The sequence below is a fragment of the Procambarus clarkii genome, chromosome 67 (assembly GCF_040958095.1).
Source record: "Procambarus clarkii isolate CNS0578487 chromosome 67, FALCON_Pclarkii_2.0, whole genome shotgun sequence".
Classification (NCBI taxonomy): Eukaryota; Metazoa; Arthropoda; class Malacostraca; order Decapoda; family Cambaridae; genus Procambarus; species Procambarus clarkii.
The window spans coordinates 30,306,681-30,332,516 of NC_091216.1; the positions used below are offsets into that span (position 1 = coordinate 30,306,681).

At 44.4% G+C, this 25,836-nt stretch overlaps 1 protein-coding gene across 5 annotated transcripts in view; it reads left to right on the top strand.

The window, feature by feature from the left end:
* The window catches only part of LOC123767586 (uncharacterized), a 184,315-nt gene extending 162,236 nt beyond the window's left edge, over positions 1 to 22,079 (top strand). For 3 of the 5 annotated variants that reach the window (XM_069310614.1, XM_069310612.1, XM_069310615.1), the window contains 4 exons: positions 16,195 to 16,451; positions 18,054 to 18,138; positions 19,308 to 19,390; positions 20,415 to 20,725. In XM_069310614.1, coding sequence (XP_069166715.1) covers positions 16,368 to 16,451; positions 18,054 to 18,138; positions 19,308 to 19,390; positions 20,415 to 20,633 — 471 coding nt within the window. In that variant the 5' untranslated portion in view covers positions 16,195 to 16,367 and the 3' untranslated portion in view covers positions 20,634 to 20,725. Of the gene's footprint in view, positions 1 to 14,914; positions 15,222 to 16,194; positions 16,452 to 18,053; positions 18,139 to 19,307; positions 19,391 to 20,414; positions 20,726 to 21,013 lie in introns of those variants that run through there. The other 2 variants (XM_069310616.1, XM_069310613.1) reach the window with 2 other exon arrangements.
* The last annotated feature ends 3,757 nt before the right edge of the window (positions 22,080 to 25,836 follow it).

The following is a 25,836-nucleotide window of genomic DNA, read 5'->3' on the forward strand; positions in this document are numbered from 1 at the left end:
CAAGTTTATCATTTTACTGGAGTAAAGTGAAGTAAATGTGCTAAACAAAGCAAAGGGAGTGACGGTGATTAAAGGAATAAAGGAATAAAGAGGGAAGAGGTAGTAAGGGTGATAAAGTAGCACAAGTGGAAGAGATACTAAGGGTGATAAAGGAGTAAAGAGGGTAGAGGAAGTAGTAACGAAATATGACAGAAAGAAATATAATAATTTGATGCTCTGAATAAATGAGGAATTAAATATTTAGAGAACATAGCAAATAAAAAAAATACATTTAATTATATATTATTATGCAATACATTAATTATATCTTGTTTATCAATATCTTTAATATTGAATCAGTTTACATTGAATTTGATTTTCAGTGCACATTTTGATGTTGTTAGTGTATATTTTACTAATTTATGCGCAGCATTGTTTGTATTTGTACAAAATGTATATTATAGTGACACTATATTGTATAGTGGCAAGTAGTCACTCTAAAGTTAGCACTAAAAACATATAATATAACCTAACGTATAGTTTAAAAACCAAGAGTGTTCAAGTCTTGTCTTAACTTACTGGTATAATTGACCTTGAGACATTTTAGTAGTTACGTATTTTAATAGATATTTTAGTAGTTTTATTTTAGTACTTGTATGTCACATACGTAAGACCAATCCTGGAGTATGCAGCCCCAGCATGGATGGTGATGGAGTAGGGAAGAGGGTGAAGGAGAGGGGGTACGGGTAGTGACGAAGACACTATGTGGTGAAAATGATGATGATGTTGGTGGTGTGTAGTGTAGGTGTTTACAATGTTGAGGGTTGTGTGTATAGTGAAGATGGTTACAGTGGGGGAAGATAGTGAGGAGTGACGGTGCGGCGTCCGTCACCCCGAGCAACGCCGGATATCCAATTTAGTGCACACATATAAACTAACACTTTCCCAATAGAGTATCATCTGGGGGAGAAGGTACAGGAATGTACCACCGTTGTGATCTTCTCTCAGCTTACTGGAGCACACAGTGACGCCAACACCGTCCACCAGACACAACAATGGCTGAAAGTCGCCAAATTGGAAGGAATAGCGTGAGGAGACCGAGCCGCTGAGTGAGGATCTGTCACCTCGTTAGCTTGCTGGGTGCCAGACACGCTGACGTGTACCTGGAGAAACTTGTGGACGTTCATTTACTCCCCAAGCCCGGCCCGAGGCCAGGCTGACTTGTGACAACTTGGTCCAACAAGCTGTTGGTTGGAGCGGCCCGCATGCCCACTCCAGTCCGGTTGGTCCGACACTTTTTGTAGGAAACTGTCTAATTTGTTCTTTAATACTTAAGCTTTTGTGCTGAATGTCTGAATAAAGTGAACTAGTGGGACACCTGCTTGCAGTACATATTTAAGCAATAGTCAGAAAGTAACAAAGTTTTACTGAGGAAATGTAAGCTTTACTACACAATTAGAGCACAGCTCTCGTTAGCCAAGATCATGTTAAATATATTAGGATGTGTTTGTTTCATGCCAGTGTTGTGGGTAGTCCACACAGGGGAACACGCTCTATACATTCAAACGTTACTGTCGAATTAAGCGCTGAAATCTTCATAGAATTCTCATCTTCTTCTTCATGTAGCCGCCTCACCCCCATTCACAATCGTATAATCTTGCAATTGCTTGGATTAACGTCACGCAGCCATTTTTCAGACCGTCTCTCAAGTGTGTTAGTCATTTTGCATCATTCATCAGTCGTCCTTTGTTGTGACTCCAGTCGTCAAAGTTCGTGGTCGGTAAACATTAACATGCAGAGTCCTAAATTGTAATTTAAATAGACTTCATCTGAGAACAAGTCACGGTTTTGGTAGTGAACCTGTTGTGTTCCACTTGATATATTTCCTCTCACTACTCAACCCGTCCTCTTAAAATTAACGTCACTTTTCGCTCGTATGCGCGGCGCTATGGCCAAATTTGGACGTAATTTGAAATGAAATCGACTCACAAAAGTGACGTACTGTTCCGTTTTCTGTTTGAGTCGTCCGGCTTACTCGGCAAGCTTAGAAAAGGATTCTTTCCATTAATGTTTTTCATTTTGAAACTTTATGAGAATTTCCTTCCCACCTAACCTACCAGAGGACCCTTAACTTACTGTTGTTGAAAAAAAAAATCCCCAATTTATATCAATTTATTTTTTAATTTTCAAATTACGTCCATATTCGGCCGTACGGGCAAACGGCCAAAAGCGACGTTCTTTTTAAGAGGACAGGTTGCTAGTACCTAGTTCGACGTAATTCCAGTTACTCCATAATGTTTCTAAAATTAGTGTAGTAAATAGCGTATTATATGGTACAGTGCCGAATGCTTTCTGGTGGTCCAGGAATATGCAGTCAGCCCATCCTAATATTTCCTGATAATGATGACCAATCCCCACAGTAGAAGATGAAGGGACGACGACGTTTCGATCCGTCCTGGACCATTTTAAGTCGATTGAGAATGGTCCAGGACGGACCGAAATGTCGTCGTCCCTTCATCTTCTAGTGTGTGGTCTGGTCCACATACTTCAGCCACGTTATTGTGACTCATCGCCTGCTTTCCTGATTATTATCATCCTCATCTTATCATAGAAGTGGCTGTTTTGTCAAACTATTCTTCTCTTTCACAAACCCATCCTGACGCTTGAACACATTTTTGTTTTTAAATTTAGGGGTTCCAGTAATATTCTCCATGTTAGTGTATATAAGGAACACATCAACAAAACATGTCTTTAGTGGTAATGGTGGAGGCAGTGTTGTGGCGGTGGATGCCAGGTGTGTTGAGGTCAGGTGTGGTGGCAAGTGGTGAGGTGTTGGAGGCAGTGTTGTAACACCAGGGAGGGGAGACTGCCATGATACGAGCGGCTTGCAATAGTTCACAACTAACTACCAAATGTCAGAGGTCATTTGTACTTAGCTCAAGCAACCCGCAGGCACACTGTTCTCTGCCGCACTCCGGGGGGGGGGGGGGGGGGGAAGAGGGGGCGGGAGTTGGGGGGAGGGTGTTGTGGAGAGGGGCAGCGTGTCTTGTGTTTTCCTCAGTAAGGAGAACCGAGTGGGGATTATGGGAGGAGGAAGTGGGGAGGGGGTTGTGGGAGGGGTAGTAAGGAGGGAGGCAGTGTGGGGGGGGGGGAGGTGTGTGGGTGTGGCACCTTTGTGACCTTTGTGTTGACCACAGTAAGCTCTCTTCTCCCGCCATATTTATATTGTCTCACCTGACTCGTCGACACGCGCCACTTATTGTCTCCTCGGACTGACGGTGAGCGTGTGCGCGCGCGCGTGCATTAAAGTTTACGCTGTATATATCGAGGCTTTCGCTATAAGTTTGTGTTTGGTTCATTGTATCCGTTAATCATTCGTTAAGAGAATAAAGTGAACATGACCCCGACGTTACGTACCGGGTCAAGTATTAGTGAGATAAGCAGTGTGTAAGTCCCAGAGGGACACATATTATATGAGAGTTTAAGGTGATGGGTGACGGTGCTGGCGACCGTGTCAACACAAGATGGGTCACTGTGACCCTCCACTGCTGCTCCCCGTCATCACTCTAATGTTCCCGTCTTCAGGAACCACTAGTGTCGCCCGTACAAATAATCATTGTAGTTTAAAACATTTAATCCCATACCTCGACATTTATGTACCAAATTTCTTGTTCAGTTCGTTAGCTGCAACTTTCTGTACGAGAAACTGCCAGTCAAAAAATCCAGGAAGTTTTCCCCTTTAGTTCGCTACACTGAGGCACAGTGTAAAAAGATACAAGAAACTAGCAACGCTTGGGACTCTGATAGTGTTAATGAGCCAAGAACCCAATTCCTTGAAAGAGCTCTTGGCACAATTTCCCCAGGGAGGCCAAGGGTCTCGGAAGCTATGGGGACAAATGTGAACCATTGACCCAGTTTCCAATACGCGTGGGATTCGATTTGATTGGTTCCCTCTGGTTGGCTGAGCCACCTGTCTGACCAGCCCTAAAGGAGACACAGATATCACCCCCAGGGTGGATACACAAGTGTTATCCCACACCAGCGATATACCATTTTCTTCAGTGTTGTATTGTGACCCCATCTGGATGATGAGGCGCTCTGATGGGGCCGGGTGATGATCTTCGTGATGATGTCATTAATTTCAGTGACCAACATGTTGACCCTTTGAAGTTTCCAGAGCACAGACCATGTGAACCACATTGGTTAGCTTCCACTAATATGGCGGGCTACTGCAGGAGAGTGTCTGGGTCTAGACCTGACGACGTTAAAGACATGATAACTTCTAAAAGAAAGTTCGCTAGATGGGGGGAAGACATGGCTGTCACCGGGACATCCCCTGTCGTGACGTTACATCCCGGAGGAGAGTCTCTGCTGTTCTTAACCCTCACTGGACTGTCTCACAAGAACGATGGTTTTTCTGTCGTCTTGTGGTGCACTTAAGTGATCATTGCCCAACTGTCTTTCTCAATATTTCTTATTTGATTGGTTAACACTTGTATTATTTACTTATGAATATGAGCACTGTGTTAATAAGTGCATATTTATATTGTGCACCTAGTGAGGCCTGGTAATGGCACCTAGTGAGGCCTGGTTATGGCACCTAGTGAGGCCTGGTTATGGCACCCAGTGAGGCCTGGTTATGGCACCTAGTGAGGTCCGACTTGCTCAACTCCTCATAGAATATTAAGGTTCTCCATCAACTTGGTAAACTCCTGCCGATGCGTCTTACCGCAGATTTGCTTCTATTGATTTTAGACGACTGACAAAATTCAGTTGACTGGTGGAGAAAGTTTGATACAAAACGGAGTTGGCAAGACGGAGACAGTGTAAGAGTTAGAGCTTGGTGAGGGAGGGAATGATGGTGAGGGAGGGAATGATGGTGAGGGAGGGAATGATGGTGAGGGAGGGAATGATGGTGAGGGAGGGGATGATGGTGAGGGAGGGAATGATGGTGAGGGAGGGAATGATGGTGAGGGAGGGAATGATGGTGAGGGAGGGGATGATGGTGAGGGAGGGAATGATGGTGAGGGAGGGAATGATGGTGAGGGAGGGAATGATGGTGAGGGAGGGGATGATGGTGAGGGAGGGAATGATGGTGAGGGAGGGAATGATGGTGAGGGAGGGAATGATGGTGAGGGAGGGAATAATGGTGAGGGAGGGGATGATGGTGAGGGAGGGAATGATGGTGAGGGAGGGAATGATGGTGAGGGAGGGGATGATGGTGAGGGAGGGAATGATGGTGAGGGAGGGAATGATGGTGAGGGAGGGAATGATGGTGAGGGAGGGAATAATGGTGAGGGAGGGGATGATGGTGAGGGAGGGAATGATGGTGAGGGAGGGGATGATGGTGAGGGAGGGGATGATGGTGAGGGAGGGGATGATGGTGAGGGAGGGGATGATGGTGAGGGAGGGGATGATGGTGAGGGAGGGGATGATGGTGAGGGAGGGGATGATGGTGAGGGAGGGAATAATGGTGAGGGAGGGGATGATAGTGAAGGGAGCGAGCAGGGTAAAAATAGAGAGAAGAGAGAGGCAGACCAGTGGTGTGCTTCAGTGCCAGCTGTACGGTACGGTGTATGGTAGAGTCATACACTGTGCATTTGTACAGGTGAGTGTTCCCGCCAGGCCGAGCGAGGGGTGATCAGGACTCATAGTAACATGAACAGAGGAGGTGACGTGCTGGGGTCGGACGACCACACGACACTGTGCACGGTGGCGCCACTCCTGCCTCCCGACGCTGCACAGTTCAAGGACAACAGTCAGCGCTTGTTGCTGCAGACGTCCAGCCTGGGTGTAGGGGTGGTAGGCGGTGGTGACCTGACACCGTACTGTGCCACACTTGCTCCCTCACCGTACTGCGCCAGGGGACGCTCAGGCCTCTGAGGGATCGCTGACGTCTCGTTCACGGGAACGTGCGAAAAGGTGAGACATTTACTGCAGCTTGTCAGGAAAGGAGGCGGGTTGGGGCCAGCCCCCAACTCGACGCTTAGTGTAGAACTGAAGAACGTCACGACGCCTTCAGGAGAGCTGTGTCACAGCACCAATAGACGCTTACAGTATACTACCATAGACGCTTACAGTATACTACCCGCCCACACAGCTGTTGGGGACGCCTACGGCACATACCCCCCCCCCCCACCACCCTCCCCGTGGATGAGAGCCGTGAGGCCTCCACTGAACTCTCACAAATGTTGCACAAACGGCAAATCTCTCTGACTCTAGGTTTTCCGGGATTGGTTACCAGAGTGCTCATTAAGGTTGTCCGGCTTCACGCTGCGTCACTGCACGCTACACAAACTCCAAACCATCAATTGCAGTGAATAGTTTTAGCGCATAAAATAATAACGAAAATCTTGATAAAGGGAATGAAAATGACATGGGGAAAACTACACCATATTTTCCTCAATAGTATATATATATATGTTGCACAGTCAGCACTACATGAACAAATTCAGCCAACTATCAATAGGCAACTAATAATTAGTCTATCATTCAAGAATATCTTATATTGAGGTTATCTTGAGATGATTTCGGGGCTTTAGTGTCCCCGCGGCCCGCTCCTCGACCAGGCCTGCACCACCAGGAAGCAGCCCGTGACAGCTGACTAACTCCCAGGTACCTATTTACTGCTAAGGAATAGAGCCATCAGGGTGAAAGAAACTCTGCCCATCGTTTCTCTCCGGCGCCCGGGGTGGAACATGGGACCACAGGATCACGCGTCCAGTGTTCTGTCCGCTCAGCCACCGGCTCCCACTGACTATGGTATAGTTGTCTGGTATCTGGAGCAGCGTGTCCTCCCTCAGCTTGCCTCTACCAAAACTCTTGATGCAATTCAGTGGAAAGCTTTCAATTCAGGAATTCGCCAAACTTCACAGAATATTGTGTTAGCCTTTTGCGCAATTTTTTTTTCTTTTGTTTCCTTTCGCTGCTTTCATGACTCCTGCTCTCAAGACCAAGCAAAGTGTACCGTCTTTTTCGTGAGGAATATTACACAAAAATCCGATGTTTTCTGTCTCTTTTTTTCATTCCCTCAGTCATCCGGGGGAGCGGAGGCCCCCGATATGTTTTATCTCATAAATATTTTAAATCTTTCAGAGACGTTTGTGGAGCTTTTCCTTGGCCTTCATCTGATGTATATGTAAGTTTCCATATCTTATGACCTTTGAGTGGACAAGTGGACATTTGTGTTAAACTCTTAAACAAAATATTTGGTTATATCACCGTCAATAGAGTTAATAATTGTTATTCTCTTACTGACATAATTTTAAAGTAATAGAAATAGATTAAGTACAGTCCATTAATAATTGTTTATATTGTATAATTTTATTATTTAAACTAAAGCGGATGTCATAATATCATAGTTAACAAAGGCTGTCCCTTCGGTGTTAGGAAATGATCGCGTCTCAGCAACAATGTGCTGACAGCCGCCAGGAACATGAACGGGTATAAGTCACGTTGTACACAAGTGGGTCACCAATGGATTTTAAAACCAACCTAACTTTACCCAATCTAAACAAACGTAAACAAACCCAACCTAATCGAGTCGTACCTAAATCAGCTTAAGCTAAGCTAATGCAACCTAACCCAACATTTTACGGCCTAATCTAATACCATGAACGGTTTTAACATTAAGGTATTACATTAGTGTGTGGTGTGTGGTGTGGTGTGTGGTGTGGTGTGTGTGTGGTAGGAGGCGCCTGTGGACCAGTTTCTCTAGTAACTTGCTTGTTAGAGTGATGCTTGTCTGTAGTTCTCTGGTTACTGTCTTCTATCTTTATATTATCTCACATTGTAAGTTTGTTTCTATTCAAAATTAAACTTTTATTATTGGGCCCAACCACTTGGGCTGGACGGTAGAGCGACGGTCTCGCTTAATACAAGTTGGCGTTCAATCCCCGACCGTCCAATTGAACGGGCACCATTCCTTCTCCCCGTCCCATCCCAAAGATTTATCCTGACCCCTTCCAAGTGCTATATAGTCGTAATGGCTTGGCGCTTTCCCCTAAAATACCCTCCCTCCAGACAACACTTACAGATCATTACAATAAGAGGTGAACCATGCAGGTGTTCAGCAGTCTAACAGTCACTTACCTTTTACACACCAAGTAAATAACATTTACCCTACAATTTGAGAGGTGAACTGCTCGGAAAACAAAGGAACTTCATCTTTCGAACTTTGAAAGTCCATTCATTATATAGAACTGAAATTATGTGTGTTACATCGGGGGTGATGGTGGCAGGAAGAGCCGCCTTTAGTGTTGTTCCCTGAGGACCTGTGGGAGCCTCGCCCCGCCCACGTGGGCCATCTTCCAGCACCATCTTACATGACCAACGTCTTGTGGCGCCCTCTACGCCCCCCCCACTCCCCCCTCCCCTGTCTTCTCCATCTTCTGTTCCTCTCTCCGTCGGTAACCATCCTCCTCTTCTACCGTACTTCCACCTTTTCCACGCGTATCTTCCCTTGGAGCCATCACACATCTCCCCCTCCTACCGTCACTATCCTCTCGTATCACCCCCCCCTCTCCCCTGGCCGGGTCCCCCGCCCCATCAACCCCCTCCCCCCATGGTTCCTGGTCCTCCCTCCCATGGTACCGGGTCCCCCCTCCCATGGTACCGGGCCCCCCCGTCCACTTCTCTTCGATTCTAATCACGTGAGCTTCTTCTAGGGTTTGCTCTCCCTATCATTTTATCTCTTGATTTTTGTCCAATATGATATTGTATTCTGCTCTATGTGTCATTGTATTGTGCTGTGAATGCACAATCAATAACTGCGAGGCATTTACAGTGTGCTTATGCATTATATAGACATAATAAATACATTATATAGTCAATACATTATATAAAGATTTTGAGCCTAAATCATAATAGCTTGTGAGTAAACTCACAATGTCTCACATCATTCAGCCATATACATTTTATTTTATATATTGAACAGCTAGAAGCTCTTTTAAAGTAAGCTAAATAATTACGTGTAATATATATTTTGTTTATGTTAATCCTTAGAGCAAAATTTAGTAGTTAGCACGAATTATGACCAACTCGGACCACGAGTTAGAGTGGTTTATTTATAACTAATTTAGCTTCTAGTATAGTTAAATAAAATATCTCACACTAGGAAGAGTCAGGAGGGCTACAGAGGCTACAGGTGCTACAGGTGCTACAGGTGCTACAGGTGCTACAGGGGCTGCAGGGGCTACAGGTTACCGTAAGGAAGGAAACTATCAGGGAAAAGTGCCAAGCCATTACGACTATATAGCACTTGGAAGGGATCAGGATAAGGATTTGGGATGGGACGATGGGAAAGAAATGGTGCCCCAACCACTTGGATGGTCAGGGATTGAACGCCGACCTGCATGAAGCGAGACCGTCGCACTACCATCCAGCCCAAGTGACTGGGCACCATTCACAACCCCCCCCCCCCCCACCCCTTCCCCGTACCACCAGGATACCGTAGGATATAAGGAAGTTAGACGCTCAGAGAACCACTTAGCGATTTTTTAGTCTCCATTGACTTTTAAGTTCAAAGTGTCAGAATGTCGACCAAGAAATGTTTCACTGCTCAAACTGCATAAAACTGATCGGTCTCGGGTTGACAGTAGAGCTGAGGTCGGGCGACTGTGGGCCAGTTATCCCGGGATAATACCTTGGACAAGAGCGACGGTTGTCCGGGAAAAGTCCATCATTCTTTATAATATTTGGTACAACTTTCAGTATAAAGTGAACACTATTCAGGATATTGTGCTGCATTTACAGGATGTCCTTAAGGCTTCGAAAAGAAATATTCGTACGTATTTGTAGAGAATATAATTACAAATATATATATATTGATTTCGTGAGTATATATTTACGATAGTTCCAAGACTATTATGAGCACCTTGCAGTTAGAGCTGGGTCAATGGATCAATGTTTAGAGCCATTGAGAAAGTATATATGATACATAATCTAAGAGGCAGAGTTTTTCTTTGTGTAAATTTGTATACATTTGTATAAAAATTAAGTATCACTATTTTTTAATAATTACATAAGTAGATATGTATTTTTTGTCGATTTTTAAGGTTAGGACTGTTGCAAAGTCGACATATTTAGACTGGTAGAACTGTTAACTTAGTTTTGGGTGAAAACCCAAAATTTCATTATCATAAATGTTGGAATAAGTACATTAAGCAATGTATAAGTGAAAATAGAAAATGAAAAACTTTTAAGGGAATTCAGGATGTTTAGTAACTGTCTAAAAAAGGTTTTTCGTTTATTAATCATTGTCAAAGATAGAGTGAGGCAACATTATTAACTACAGAACATGTCAGTATATACAGGCAGTATGACAGGTGGTATATACAGGCAGTATGACAGGTGGTATATACAGGCAGTATGACAGGTGGTATATACAGGCAGTATGACAGGCGGTATATACAGGCAGTATGACAGGTGGTATATACAGGCAGTATGACAGGTGGAATATACAGGCAGTATGACAGGTGGTATATACAGGCAGTATGACAGGTGGTATATACAGGCAGTATGACAGGTGGTATATACAGGCAGTATGACAGGTGGTATATACAGGCAGTATGACAGGTGGTATATACAGGCAGTATGACAGGCGGTATATACAGGCAGTATGACAGGTGGTATATACAGGCAGTATGACAGGCGGTATATACAGGCAGTATGACAGGTGGTATATACAGGCAGTATGACAGGTGGTATATACAGGCAGTATGACAGGTGGTATATACAGGCAGTATGACAGGTGGTATATACAAGCAGTATGACAAGGTGGACAAACCAGGCTTCACTTATGCTATTGTATTGCCTCTAACATTAACAACATAACTTATTATATACAAACATGATATATCACGGGGCACCTCTGAGGGTGTAGTGCTAATTGAGAGACAGACAGTAAGAGAAAGAAAGGTGAAATGAGTCTTATCACTGTTCTTATACAACATATTGAAGCTTCTGAGACTGATCTTCTGCGTCTCAGGAGTATATAGAGGATGTTTGTAATAGGTGGATAGGTTGTCTTTGTAGGGAGATTGTAAAGAACTGGGTTTTAGGGAGGTTGGTAAGTTAATTAGTTACCAAAAGAAGGTACCAAGCCAGGGAGACTATGTAGCATGGGGAGGAACGTGAGAAAGCTGTTTGCATGGAGCTAGGGGAGACTATGTAGCATGGGGAGGAAACGTGAGAAAGCTGTTTGCATGGAGCTAGAGGTTAATAGTTTTATTAGAGTGAGCGAGACTGGTGGAATTGTTGGTCGGGTTATTCTGGGCTCTCTCGGCATACTCTTTCTCTCGGAATAAGGCAGAAGAAGTGTGCATAAATTATTCAAATTAAGTTTTTAATATGCTGATGAAAGCAAGAACCGTGAACGTGTTGATATATAGCCCCTTGTTTTACTGTGGAAATATTCCCAACAATTTAGTGGTTAAAAATGTTCTGGCTGGATCATTTTCAAGGAAAGAAACGACTATTTTATTATGTACAAGAAGGCGTACCCTGCGGTGCCCGGGTCTCTCTTTTTATCCCCTTACCCCCTTTCCCCTCTCATATCATCCTCCCCTCCCCCCTCTTCCCTCCCTTTTCTCCAAGGCAATGGGACCTCGTCTTCCGGCCAGAGGTGGTACCCCCTAACCCTATTATTTTATCATATATATATATATATATATATATATATATATATATATATATATATATATATATATATATATATATATATGTGTGTGCGTGTGTGCGTGTGCGTGTGTGCGTGTGCGTGTGCGTGTGTGCGTGTGCGTGTGCGTGTGCGTGTGCGTGTGCGTGTGCGTGTGCGTGTGTGTGTGTGTGTGTGTGTGTGTGTGTGTGTGTGTGTGTGTGCATAAATGGTAAAAAATAGGTAACAAATGCGTGTAAAAGCTACACACATACATATGAACGGTCCATGACCTCAGAAGAGGAACATCATACCACACACACATTCACCTTTTCCATTACAACCTGACTTTTAGCCGTGAGCTTCAAAGAGCCAACGTTGCACTCTGTAGACTCTCACGCACTCACTCTAATGCTCTAGAGCGTGACTGTGAGCGCCTCACAGTCACGCTCGTGTTGGCTGCACGTCAAAGTCATCGTTTCTTGGTAGTTACCTGTTGACAATTTCGAGAGTTCTTGTGGCCTGTGGTCAGCCTTTCCTGTTTTTTTGGGGTCTATGCGGCTGTTTGTGTTCTTAGCCCAAAGTCTCGGATACCCATCACAGCCTGGCTGATCCCATAACTCCAGCACAAAGTGTGTAGTTCTCTGTTGAATGTTTCCACTGTTGTTTTGGGCACTGAAAAGTTTTGGGTCTGTGGTGTTTACATTTTGTAAAGATGACAGACCCAAACATCGCTGACACGTGTTGCTGAAGGCCCAGACATCGCTGACACATGTCACCCTCATCCGTCACCCCTCATCCGTCACCCGTCACCACTGGTTCCTTATCCTCACTCCTATTACTTTGTTTCTCTCGTGATAAAGAATTACAATTGTAGAAATATCGGACACAAATATTCCCGAGATTGTAGGTGATCAAAGACAGTATATTCGTCATGGCATAATGTAGGAGACGAGAGGTAACGGAATGTCCCGACGTGATGTAGCGGACGGTAAATGTTAATAGTTAAAAGAGCAGATGACACCAGGAGGAGGAAGGTGCAGTAGTAAGATGGGGGGGGGGGGGTAGAAATAGCCTAAGCTACTCTATCCCTTTGAGATGTATTTTTTCTTGTCTCAATAAACATACTTGAACTTGAACTTGAAGTAAGATGGTCAGAGTGAGAGGCGTACCCCAAGTGTGCTCTGGCAGGGATTTACACAAACAAATCCGTCAAGGTGATTGACGAATCACCTTGATGGTTCGTCAAGGTGTAACATGCCACCTTGACGAACCGCTGACAAATATTGAGAAGAACTAGTGTGTGGCGGCGTCTTCTATATACATCACACCGATATAAGATCAAAGAATTGTCTCAAAGTTCCCACAAGGATAAAAATTACATTTACGGAACCATCAAAAGACGTCATTTCAAGCTGTGTGATCCCAATAGGAATTAAGACAGACTTGAAACTACATCAACCATCGCCCCGTCAAAACTTGCTGTAGGACGAGTGCGGCGTCCAGCACTTGCCTCGCCTCTCCTCTCAAGTATCTGAGATATGTTTGAAGAGTGGAATATCTTTTCAGTCCTTGACGGCGGGACTGGTGTAACAGCTCTCGGGGGAGCCATTACAAATACCTCTCCAGGGCTCACCCACAAGCTTTATATACATCTATATACATTTCGACAGCGTGGCTGGTGTACCTTTGCCAATCTCTTACATCTTCACTATAAAAACATTACAGATCTTCAGCCATGATGTTGAGTATCACGTCCCCTCACGTGGAGGGTATAATGTCCCTCACGTGGAGGGTATAATGTCCCTCACGTGGAGGGTATAATGTCCCTCACGTGGAGGGTATAATGTCCCTCACGTGGAGGGTATAATGTCCCTCACGTGGAGGGTATAATGTCCCTCACGTGGAGGGTATAATGTCCCTCACGTGGAGGGTATAATGCCCCTCACGTGGAGGGTATAATGTCCCTCACGTGGAGGGTATAATGTCCCTCACGTGGAGGGTATAATGCCCCTCACGTGGAGGGTATAATGTCCCTCACGTGGAGGGTATAATGTCCCTCACGTGGAGGGTATAATGTCCCTCACGTGGAGGGTATAATGTCCCTCACGTGGAGGGTATAATGCCCCTCACGTGGAGGGTATAATGTCCCTCACGTGGAGGGTATAATGTCCCTCACGTGGAGGGTATAATACCTCTCACGTGGAGGGTATAATGCCCCTCACGTGGAGGGTATAATGTCCCTCACGTGGAGGGTATAATGTCCCTCACGTGGAGGGTATAATGCCCCTCACGTGGAGGGTATAATGCCCCTCACGTGGAGGGTATAATGCCCCTCACGTGGAGGGTATAATGTCCCTCACGTGAAGGGGTATAATGTCCCTCACGTGGAGGGTATAATGTCCCTCACGTGGAGGGGTATAATGCCCCTCACGTGGAGGGTATAATGAGAAGGATATATATATCCCACGTTAGGTATTCCTAATGTTTACACATTAGGAACTAACATACACGATGAGCGGGGTGTGTGACGGAGCAACTGTGCAGTGTCTGGCTGCTGGTGGTGTCTGCTGCTGTGACGTCGTTCTCCTACCTAACACTACGTCGTTTTTAACGCACTCGACCAATCTGATAAAAATGCGACGGAAGAGTAATACTTAAAACACCGTAATGTTGACGTTTTCTATGCGTGGGCCGCGACTGGTTAGATCAGTTGCTTGTGTTTGCGGGGATTGAGAGTACGAACTGAACACAAAGTTATTTCATCTATGATTGTTCCATTACACAATAATTTTGGTGAAGAACCCAGTGGTGGCAAAACAGGCTTGAGTGACGTTGAATCAAGGTGGTTACCCACACACACACACACCACACACACACACACAACACACACACACACACACTCACACACACCTCACACACACACACACACACACACACACACACACACACACACAACACACACACACACACACACACACCTCACACAACACAATAAGCAATATAATAATAATTCAACAAAATACAATACAATAAACTAGAATACACATGTATATACTATTTCAAATACTGCGGAATGAATTACATTGTAACAGAGGTCATACCTTGACACTTAAAGGTATGACCTCAGCGTATCCTGTCTGAACTGGTTAGGCTCCGTCATAACACCTGGGTGGTGATGCTGGTGGTGACCGTGGTGGTGGTGGTGGTGACCGTGGTGGTAATAGTGGTGATGGTGGTGACCGGGGTGGTGTGGTGGTGACTGGGTGACAGTAGTGGGTGAGCGGCGTGAACCAGTAAGTGATGGGTGATCAATGAGCAACAGCTGGTGTGGAATGTGTCAGATATTGCACCAGTCACTCCTCCACTCCGCGCCCGCTCACTCCTGCCGGAGGCCCTGCTCTTCCTGCACCTCTCCTCTCCTCCTCCTCCTCTTCCTGCACTCTACACCAGCCTAGGCTCAGGGAGAGACAATATTCAGAGTGTAAGACACTCGCCATATTGAGAGGACGCCATCTGGAGGCTGGGAGACACACTCACACTGACGGTGTCGCCCCAGCACTGCGGGCTGCTCCCGGCCCGCTCACACACCTGCTAATATATACACGTAAGTTAACATCAAGTTTATTGCACAGGGAAAGTCCAACATGTGTCGCACACACTGTATGCAAGTTTTTTGGCACAGGCTGTGTGAAAAGTGTGTTGCGCGCGCGCGCGCAACACACACACACACACACACACACACACACACACACACACACCACACACACACACACACACATACACACACACACACACACACCACACACGTACACACACTGTGTGTGTGTGTGTGTGTGTACTCGTGTGTGTGTGCGTGTGTTCATGTGTTAGGAGTTCGTGTTCGTGTTTGGAGTTTCTTTCACCCTGATGCCCTCGTTACCTAGCAGTAAATAGGTACCTGGGAGTTAGACAGCTGCTACGGGCTGCTTCCTGGGGGATGTGTGTGGAAAAAAAACAATTAGTAGTTAGTAACAGTTAATTGATTGACAGTTGAGAGGCGGGCCGAAAGAGCAGAGCTCAACCCCGCAAGCACAACTAGATGAATACAACAAGGTGAATACACACGATAACCCATCCAGTTACTTGACATAACCTGTGTGGCTTCAGTCCTATGATCAGTACAATCACTACCAACCAGGTGATTGATACACCACCAGCAATTATCTTTTTAATTACCGTAACTGCGAGCGATCAGCAGCATAAACACATACGTTGCTTCATTTAATTGTCAACAGTTATTTTGTCGTGCATTTAGTACTAATAGAAAGTAATTGATTAATCAAAGTTGATAATGGTGAGTGTTGTAGTGTAGGAAGTTGGTCACCTTAAATATGAGTATGATAAAAAGTTTTGTAAAGAGTGAGGAAAGCGGTAGAAACAGTTGGAACATTATCAGGCCTTAAACCCTGCCTCTCCTCCGTCCTGGAGTGTGAAGCCAAACACAGATCACCTACTCACGATACTTTAGGTAACAAGGTAGTTCATCTGATCACACATATATCACAAAGTATAACCATTATTATTTTCTTACCTAACAGTTCCCCACGCTGCTCTGCCACCATCTCACCTCGGCAACTACCACCAAAAGTGACAAGCAAGAACCATGGAAGAAATTGTAACAAATGCACATTTGTCACAGTTTCTGATATTACAATTCATGTGGCATGATTGAGGAGCATTGTTGTTGCCTCTGAGGGACGAGAGGAGCAGCATGTGGCGGAGGGCAGCCTTCGTCAGCAGGTGTAGCTGGCTGGGGCTCCGTACTGGCTGCCTCACCATCGCTGCCCTCTACCTGGTAGGTGTGCGTCTCGTGTCTACCTGGTAGGTGTGCGTCTTGTGTCTACCTGGTAGGTGTGCGTCTTGTGTCTACCTGGTAGGTGTGCGTCTTGTGTCTACCTGGTAGATGCATATATCATGTAGTAGATGGGTTATACTACAGTGGCCGAGTCTGTTGATCTCTTGCTCCCGCTGGTGGCAGCATCAGTATATAACTGATCAGTATATATCATATACATAACAGTATATGATTATAACAGTATATATCATCACTGATATAACACTTTACACGTCATCCAGGATCATCGCCACACATTAACTCTGCCCATAAAGTCTAAGAGAAAAACAAAATTAAAGTTTATTTAGTGTTTAATAAATTATAGGGTGAGTATTATGATGAGATTTGTTTAATGGCCAAACAACGCATCAGAAGAAAAACTTCTTATATTTTGTTCTTAGTTTAGAAGAAAAAAGAAGTCGTTTCTTCCGATGATGATGAATGGTTTGCTCATCATATCATCAGCCACGTTATTGTGACTCATCGTCTGAATGATTTTTTGTTTAATTTTGGCGGGATCGTCACAGAAAGATTTATAATATTGCAAAAAATAATAATGCTTAACATAATAATTCAGAGTCGCGTCATAGTTGTATTGCGAGATTTTTCATGGGGGTACATTTGGCAGAGTGTCACGTGGCAATCTGTTCATTGATACCAATCACGACCCACCCGTATTAGACTCGTACCCAACAGCAGTTACTGTTCAAAAATGGATGAAGCTAGCCCCAAGCGTCTGGACTCAACCTCGCCAACTTCTTGTGCTGTCCCATGCGAGCTGAGCCCTAGTGGGTCCTCTAGTTGGTGATGGTCCAGAGATGTAGGACGGGTCCGTCGTGTAGGGTAGGGACGGGTAGGACGGATCAACCAGGTATCAACCAGGGTCCGTCGTGTAGGGTAGGGACGGGTAGGACGGATCAACCAGGTATCAACCAGGGTCCTACGGGTAGGGTAGGGACGGGTAGGACGGATCAACCAGGTATCAACCAGGGTCCGTCGTGTAGGGTAGGGACGGGTAGGACGGATCAACCAGGTATCAACCAGGGTCCGTCGTGTCCCTCTAAGTCGTACTCTTATGCTGCCTGGTTAGCAATGTTACTCTTAGGGGAGAGTTTTGCTGCCATTGTCTTCCAGGACTCTCCCGGCGCCTCAGGCTGTGGTGGACGCATGTTGTCTTGAGAGCCTCGTTGGTGTTAAAGTCCTTGCTGCCTGTGGACTCCTTGGCTGTGCTGAGTGTGGGTGTGCTCTTGACCTTTGAGCTTGTTGTTGTCGGCTTGTGACATTAACCTCTTGCCCTGCTCTCATTACCTCCACCTTCACCAGATATGTTTCCTCAAGATACTTTTATCTAAAATTTTACCATCAAAAAATTACAAAAAGAAGCTCTTCAAGTTTCAACGTTAACTTTAGTTTTGTGCCATTTAGTTTTAAAAACAAAAATTATATTTTAGTATTTTTAGTTTTGAATTTCATAGTTTTTTCAGCAATTATGATCTTGAAAGATCATAAGGTTCTGATTCTAAAGGTTAATTAGTCATCGGAGTGTTTTGTTTTCCTTGACAGATGGTGTCGATGATCGGGATAATCTTGGCCAGCAAGAGCATCGCCGCTGAGGGAGGCGTGAGCGGCCGAGCTGAGCAAGACCTTGGTGAGCCACGAGTCATATTTATCATCTCACAAAATTGTAATCACCGCCCCAGGTCGCCAGACATGACGGCCCGGCCTCTTAACGTGAAAGTACTTATAGTAACTATTTGGTGGAAGTACCAATATGTGGTGATAGACCACCACAAAGTTGACGTCTGTATTATTGAATCTGGATAAATCGGACACTTTTCTAACGACAAATTAAATGTAAGACTTGTCCCTCTTAGGCGGTGCATATCCTTGGTGAATGTCCAGACTTCCAGGACGTGTGTGTGTGTGTGTACTCACCTATACTCACCTATTTGTGCTTGCAGGATCGAGCATTGACTCTTGGATCCCGCCTTTCCAGCGTGTGTGTGTGTGTGTGTGTGTGTGTGTGTGTGTGGTGTGTGTGTGTGTGTGTGTGTGTGTGTGTGGTGTGTGCTTCCCGACCGTTCCTCGCGGTCACTTGTCCCTTGATAAATCCTCGGTGAATCAGATACCTGTTGATACCACCCGCCTTAAGTGAGTTTAACATTAGCATCCTTAGTGATATTTAGCGCCTCTTCAACATGCTGCAACTTTGATGGTGCTACAAAGTCTCCCCGGCTTGGTGCTGTCTTTTGATAATTACTTAAATATAAGACCTAACCTAACCTCTCCTGCCATGCCTAGGCCCTAAAACACAATATCTTAGGTCTAATATAGTACATATATGTGCTATACTAGGCTTATGAATATTAAAGCTTGTTATTTAGCTTATTTTTTCCGGACACAGTCACCACCCAACCCGTTCTCGCACTTTCTTACAGTCAATATTGACTTATTACTTAACCTATATTATATTACTATATTATTATATTATATTACTTGTTATTACTTAACCTATACCTATAATAGGTTAAATAATAATTGTAATTACGAAGCATTAAGATGCTTATCTAACATACTAAGAAGGTTAGGTAAGGTCGGTGTTTTCTATGAAGCTTTTCAAGGTAAACTAGTATGTTTAGTATGTCACATATGCACGTATTTAATAAGTCAATATTGACTATACGAAAGTGCGAGAACGGGTTGCACCACCACCGCCTAGTCATCACCACTATCTTAACAAGTCACCACCACCACCACCACCACCACCACCACCACCACCACCACCACCACCACTACAACTACAACAATCTCCTACAGGCCACCCAGAGAACTGGACAGTATTAGCGGTCTCCGTCGCCTTCGTCTTCTTCAACGCCTTGCTCATCGTCGGTGTGGTGAAGGTCAGTGGCCTGTCTCCGGTGTGGTTCAAGTTCGAGTAAGTTTATCGAGACAATAAAACACATCTCAAAAGGATAGATTACCTTAAGATATTTCTACCTTGTTCTATTTAAGGTCCCTCAAGGAGCTCACAAATCCATACATTACACAATATTAATCATATTTTATATTTCACATTCGAATGGTAAAGACACAAGATGTTCTGTGAGGTCTCTTATTGATTGTGCTGCACCTGCATTCTTGTTTTGGTAAAGATAATTAAATAAGTTGGAGAAGGTACAAAATGAAGCCATGAGAATAATCTTAGGATGTCCAAGAAATGTTGTGATTCAGATAATGAGGATGAAATTGAACTTACAGAGTATTGGGGTTAGAATTTCAGAATAAGTGTAGTTTTGGCGATCAGATTAATGTGAGGCGAGGGAGCTAATGAATTAATATTCTCACTTCGAAAGGTGGGAAGAAATGAACAATGCATGTTATGAAGACTAACATGAATGTTAAAGTTTTAATAAGAAAGTTTATATGAGAACCTTCAAAAACAGATATAATAAAATCAGGAGAGACTTCGTATAGAGTTGGAGGGCACCGCTCTTGTGCCAGGTAAGTCCACTACGGGCTCACCATAGCCCGTGCTACTTGCCCCGCTCCTGTGCCAGGTAAGCTACGGGCTCACCATAGCCCGTGCTACTTGGAACTTGTTCCGAGTAGCTGAATCTATAACAACAACGTGTAGAGTTGCCCCATATATCCTACAGGTAAGCGGAGGACTTAAGAGAGACGCCACCAACACGCAAGTTATATTCATTAATTATCACTTTCAAATCAAATTTCAATGTTCTGAACTTTCAAATTATTAATGATAGTTTTTATAAAATACCTTTTTTATCAAATCCATTGTAAAAAAATATATAAATGTACACATAATAACAGAATCCACATATTTCAGATATTAGAGTTAGGTTACATCTCTGTTTTGATTTACGGCCTGTGTGTGTGACCCCCGTCCCCTCCCCCCTCACACAGAGCAGTTACGTGGCAGTGATGTTCTGGGTGTTGGCTCTGCTTGTGTCCATAGAGGTGAACTTGGTGTTGGTGGTGCGGGACCTCGTCCAGCCTGGCTTCCCCCTCCACCACGCGCTGCTCCGTCTGACCGCTGCTCTCCTCCAAGCTCTCACCATAGCCGTCGTCCATTCCTACTCTCTCACAGTACGTTACATGTATTCAAATATTCAACAAGCTTGAATGGTCCCTAGGCCAATATGCAACCGAAAACTCCTAACCCCTGAAGGATTCGAATCCTGGCAGCCAAGGCTCCATGCACCTTAGCATATCAATTCACCCGTAAGTTCACCAGTACTTAACTCGCTAGATCACAGGGTGAGGAGTTTTCGGTTATATATATATATATATATATATATATATAATATATATATATATATATATATATATATATATATATATATATGAGTAAGGCGAAAAATCTGAGTGATTATCGAGTAAGAGAACAGATCTGACGTAATAAGCATTATCTACTCAAATGATGGAAAGTGGGAATTATTCGCATGCTGATCACGCAGAGAGCCTCCCACCTCAACCAATCCTCTTTGTTTTTATCACTTCAGCTACCCACCTAGACGTCTGGCTTACGTTGGAGGAACCTGGTCGACTGCCTGACACGCTACTGGAACCTGGTCGAGTGCCTGACACGCGGCAGGGACCTGGTCGAGTGCCTGACACGCTACTGGAACCTGGTCGAGTGCCTGACACGCTGCAGGGACCTGGTCGAGTGCCTGACACGCTGCAGGGACCTGGTCGAGTGCCTGACACGCTGCAGGAACTTGGTCGAGTGCCTGACACGCTGCAGGAACCTGGTCGAGTGCCTGACACGCTGCAGGGACCTGGTCGAGTGCCTGACACGCTGCAGGAACCTGGTCGAGTGCCTGACACGCTGCAGGAACCTGGTCGAGTGCCTGACACGCTGGAAGAGACAAGCTGGCTCTCCACATCAGTAATACTTGCTCCAGTGGTCTTACCGAAGAGGCGTGCCCAACTGCGTCTACAGTAGAAGATTCGGGGCATGAGCAGAAATGTGGATCATATATAGTAGAATACCCGAGTGGTGAGCAGAAAGTGGGAGACGTTTTGGTAGTAAAAGACTCTGGTCATGGTCAATAGAAGACCCTATGTCATGACCATTATACCATATATAATATAATAAGCATACATAAAACTAATACAAGATAAAGAACAAGATGGTGAAGAAATTCAAATACATAGTGTTACAGCAAGCGCTAGGACATGTATATCATTAGTATAAAGACACGCGGGAACCGCAGCGGCTGTAAGGAACAAGACTATACTCCGTCCTGGCCTTGAGCTCGGAGCACTCTTCCCTTACCGTGTCCTCTCGGGTCATTCATGGGGCCGGTAGACGACCCACAGCACCTCCACACCTTGCCACAAGCAGTCTCGAGTGATTAATGATCAAACTTATTATGTCGAGACCACCGTCACTTCCACCTATTTCGCCTAAACCAGACAAAAAGGGGAGACCTCTTTGTGTTCATTCTGCCTTGAGCGCCCTTGCCAGCACTCTCTCTCTCTCTCTCTCTCTCTCTCTCTCTCTCTCTCTCTCTCTCTCTCTCTCTCTCTCTCTCTCTCTCTCTCTCTCTCTCTCTCTCTCTCTCTCTCTCTCTCTCGTACCGTATCGTAAGATATTCAGAGATGGGAGCACCAGTGCATCTCTCACAAATATCCTATTGTGAACAAACCATGTCTAGCCCATGTTACGACCCTGGGCCCGCCTGATGGTCTGATGTCCAACTCAGGACGGGTTGGACATCCATCCGACCCAACTGTAGCCATCGGTAGCTGGCGAGTGTTGGAGACTCGCCAGCCACCGAGTGTTGGAGGCGGGGGTTCTTAGGAAGGAGCCGGTCGTCATCATCACCTGAATACCCGACATAAAACCATAACAATAAAAAAACAAAGAGTTCCTATTGTACCATACGAGGCAACGCCTATTTATATCCACCCAAACTCATTCATTTATAGGTTTAACCTACGCTTGAAATGATCTAGAGATCCCAAGTCCAAGTATATAGCACATCTAAGGACCTGAGCGTTTGTCTGAAGATCAGTGGTGATAAATTAGTAGAAGCCACACATTGAGAAAATGGTTTTATAAGAGAGGAGAAAATGTTGGAGTGAAATGTGAAGGGCGACCACCGCAGACTATATAATCAACTGGGGTAGGGGAGGGGAGGGGAGGGGAGAAAAGACATTTAAAGTGAGAGAAAATGAAGGAATGATGTTGAGGCGGTGAGAGATTAGTGTAGTTGTGATGGTGACAACCAAGCCGTTGAGAGGTAAGTAGGCGCCACACAGACGCAGGCGGAGGGTTGCCAAACCCTATAAAAACATGCAGGAGAGAAAAATTCTGCTAAAGTCGACGAGAAGAGGTGGTGTGGCCAGATGATCCTGAGGTATAGTTTCATGCCAATTATTTTTGAAATGCAGAGTAATCAGATAATATTAATTAAGGCGATGGAAAGAGTGTAGAGGAGTCACGAGCCTTGTTGGAAGACAGATATGAGAGCTTGTGGAAGGACAGAGGCATCCCAGGCAGGGCGAGACGTGTGGGCAAGTCTCCTTACACTCATTGCCTCTGTTCACCTAGCAGTGATTAAGAACCTGATTGTTAGTCGACTGTTGTAGGTGGCATCCTGGGGAATGGTCAAATGCTGCATATATCCCAGGTATACTCGTATTTCCCACAAACGCCGTAAGGCCCAGCACGAGGAAAATAGTCTCAAGGCTACACATGAAACTGCCGCAAGGCAAAGAAACTAGCGCAGCAGGGCCGCTACAATGAGTGGGCCGGAAGGTTCCAGGAGTTCCAGAAAAAGGATTCACGCCGTAAGTCAAAAAGTGGGTTAATGCCCATACGAAGTAATTACACAGGATGAGCTGCATGAAAGTAATCCTGTTACTATAGGATCGTTTCCACTAGGCTAACATTAGACCAGGTTATGAGGTAATGTGGGTAAGGTCGGGGACAACAGAGAGCACTGATCTGTCGTGAGCCTAAACTGTTTTCCTCCATCACCCAGTTGTGAAGAGGGAGCTATATTTCCAGGCTTCCTTCTCCGGTAACTTAGCAATGTATATATTCAGCTTTCTCAGAATATATATATATATATATATATATATATATATATATATATATATATATATATATATATATATACACAGCTAGCCAGAAAACACTACTTGTCCTAGTATGCAAGGCCCGATTTGCCTAATAGACAGTGATTTTCGTTATTTTCAAATTTGTTTATTTTAATTAATGTTACAATATTATATTAAGAACATGAACTACTGACTTTGTTATGTAAGGAGAGGTTAGGATAAGTTAGGTTAGGTTTGTTCAAATTTGCTGGCAAAATCACGTGTTTCAAATTCTTTATACAAATACCAATTGATAATTCAAATTCAAATGCTTTATTCATAAATGTTTGTATGTTTATTGTTGGGTTAGTTTATACAAATTTACTGTAAATTAGTTATAACAGAATTATCTCAATTTATTTATCTTTTTTTCATTTTTACATTTCGGAATTAAAATATTTTACGTTATTTCTGGTTTATTTGGTCAAGCTACTCTCACTATCTCTGCAATTCTGTAGCAAATGTAAACTGAAATGAAAACATAAATTAAAATTAACAATGGCAATGGCCCGCCCTGAAGTCAAGTCACAAAACTTCCAAATTGCTTATTTGCTCAACCTCAGCTGATTCCTTCACAAATCACATTTCATAATTTTCTGACATATATGTGTTTCATAAGTGTTAATCTCACTAATTTATTCTTTATATATTTGTAATACTATACGGAAATACGAATTCTTGTATGAATATACATATAAGAGTGAATTAGGAATGTATTGTTTGTAACAGGGTAACGACGGGGCGGGTCGAGGGCGGGAAGGTCAGTGCCTCCCTGGCCGTCGTAGGGGGAGGTGCTCTGTCCTGCTCTCGTAGTATTTATTGACTGTGCTTTAATTACTAGCCGATTAATAGTTTACGAAGACGTTGCCGGAGTGTGGCGGAGCGAACATCTACAACAGGTAAGCTAATAATGGCACTAGTAGTTTAATTGTTTGAGGTTAATGTGAGGCGAGACCCAGGCCGCCGTGACCAGTGGTGGCGGAAGCCGTCCCGGGGGCCGTGACCTCTCATTAATGTCCCCAGCATTAACCTTCGGCTTTATTTATCATCTGTAAATGTTTTTGTCATTAATGAGAACAGACATTTCTCGTAAGATATTTTTGTTTTAGTTTGTTAAGATTGGTAGAGCGAGAAGGAAGAGTTAGGCGTGCCAGCAGCCGCCTATGGTGAGTACACATTATCTTTTAGTAGGCCTATGATGCTATTTTGGAGATGTGATTGTGTGTTTGTAACACATTGTAGGTTGTGCAGCGAGGGACACCATTCTTGGCTTGTTCGTATTTTTCCACTGTCCATCGAAACAATTCCTGGCTTCGAAAACCTAAATAAATTTGGTTAAAATATAACAGGGATGATTACAGGGAATAAGTAAAGTAAGACTTGAGTGACCAGGTGAGGCGTGATGAGGGTGTACGGAATATGAGTGTGTATACAGAGGATTGAGATCCATATATGTAATCGCATTTAGTCTCCGTGGTGTAGTGGTAAGACACTCGCCTGGCGTTCCGCGAGCGCTTTGTCATGGGTTCGTATCCTGGCCGGGGAGGATTTACTGGGCGCAAATCCTTAACTGTAGCCTCTGTTTAACTCAACAGTAAAATGTGTACTTGGTTGTAACAATGATTCTTCGCGGCGGGGATCGTATTCCAGGGACCTGCCCGAAACGCTACGCGTACTAGTGGCTGTACAAGAATGTAACAACTCTTGTACAAGAATGTAACTCTTTTGTAACATTTTTTTTTTTAGCTGGAGTGGTGAGTGACTGACACCCGCACGTGATACAAGAGCCATTGACCGCAGGTTCAACTAGATCATAGACTTGACATATTAACTGTTGATAGCTCGTATAAGTTTAACTCGTTATTTAAGTAGTTCACCCCTACATAGTGGTGAGTGTGGCGTAGTGAATGATGTACATGTTATAGGATCATTTTTATTACGAAGATGTGTACAGTAATGGATGACTATAGTGACTACTTGAGGGCCACTAACCCGTATCACCTCGGTAAGACAGGAAGCCAGCGGCTTAGTAGGCTTAGAGCCTTCAGTACATATAGTTCATCTTGATTCTAACCCCTACTAGTTTTTTTTTTTTAGAGAACTCTACCCAAGAATCTGTTTTCGACAGTCCTTCAATTTCTCCTGGGTAAACGGGCGAATAGTTAAGAATCAATGCCCAGTCAATCCTCCCTGTCCAGGTTCGTACCCAGCAAAA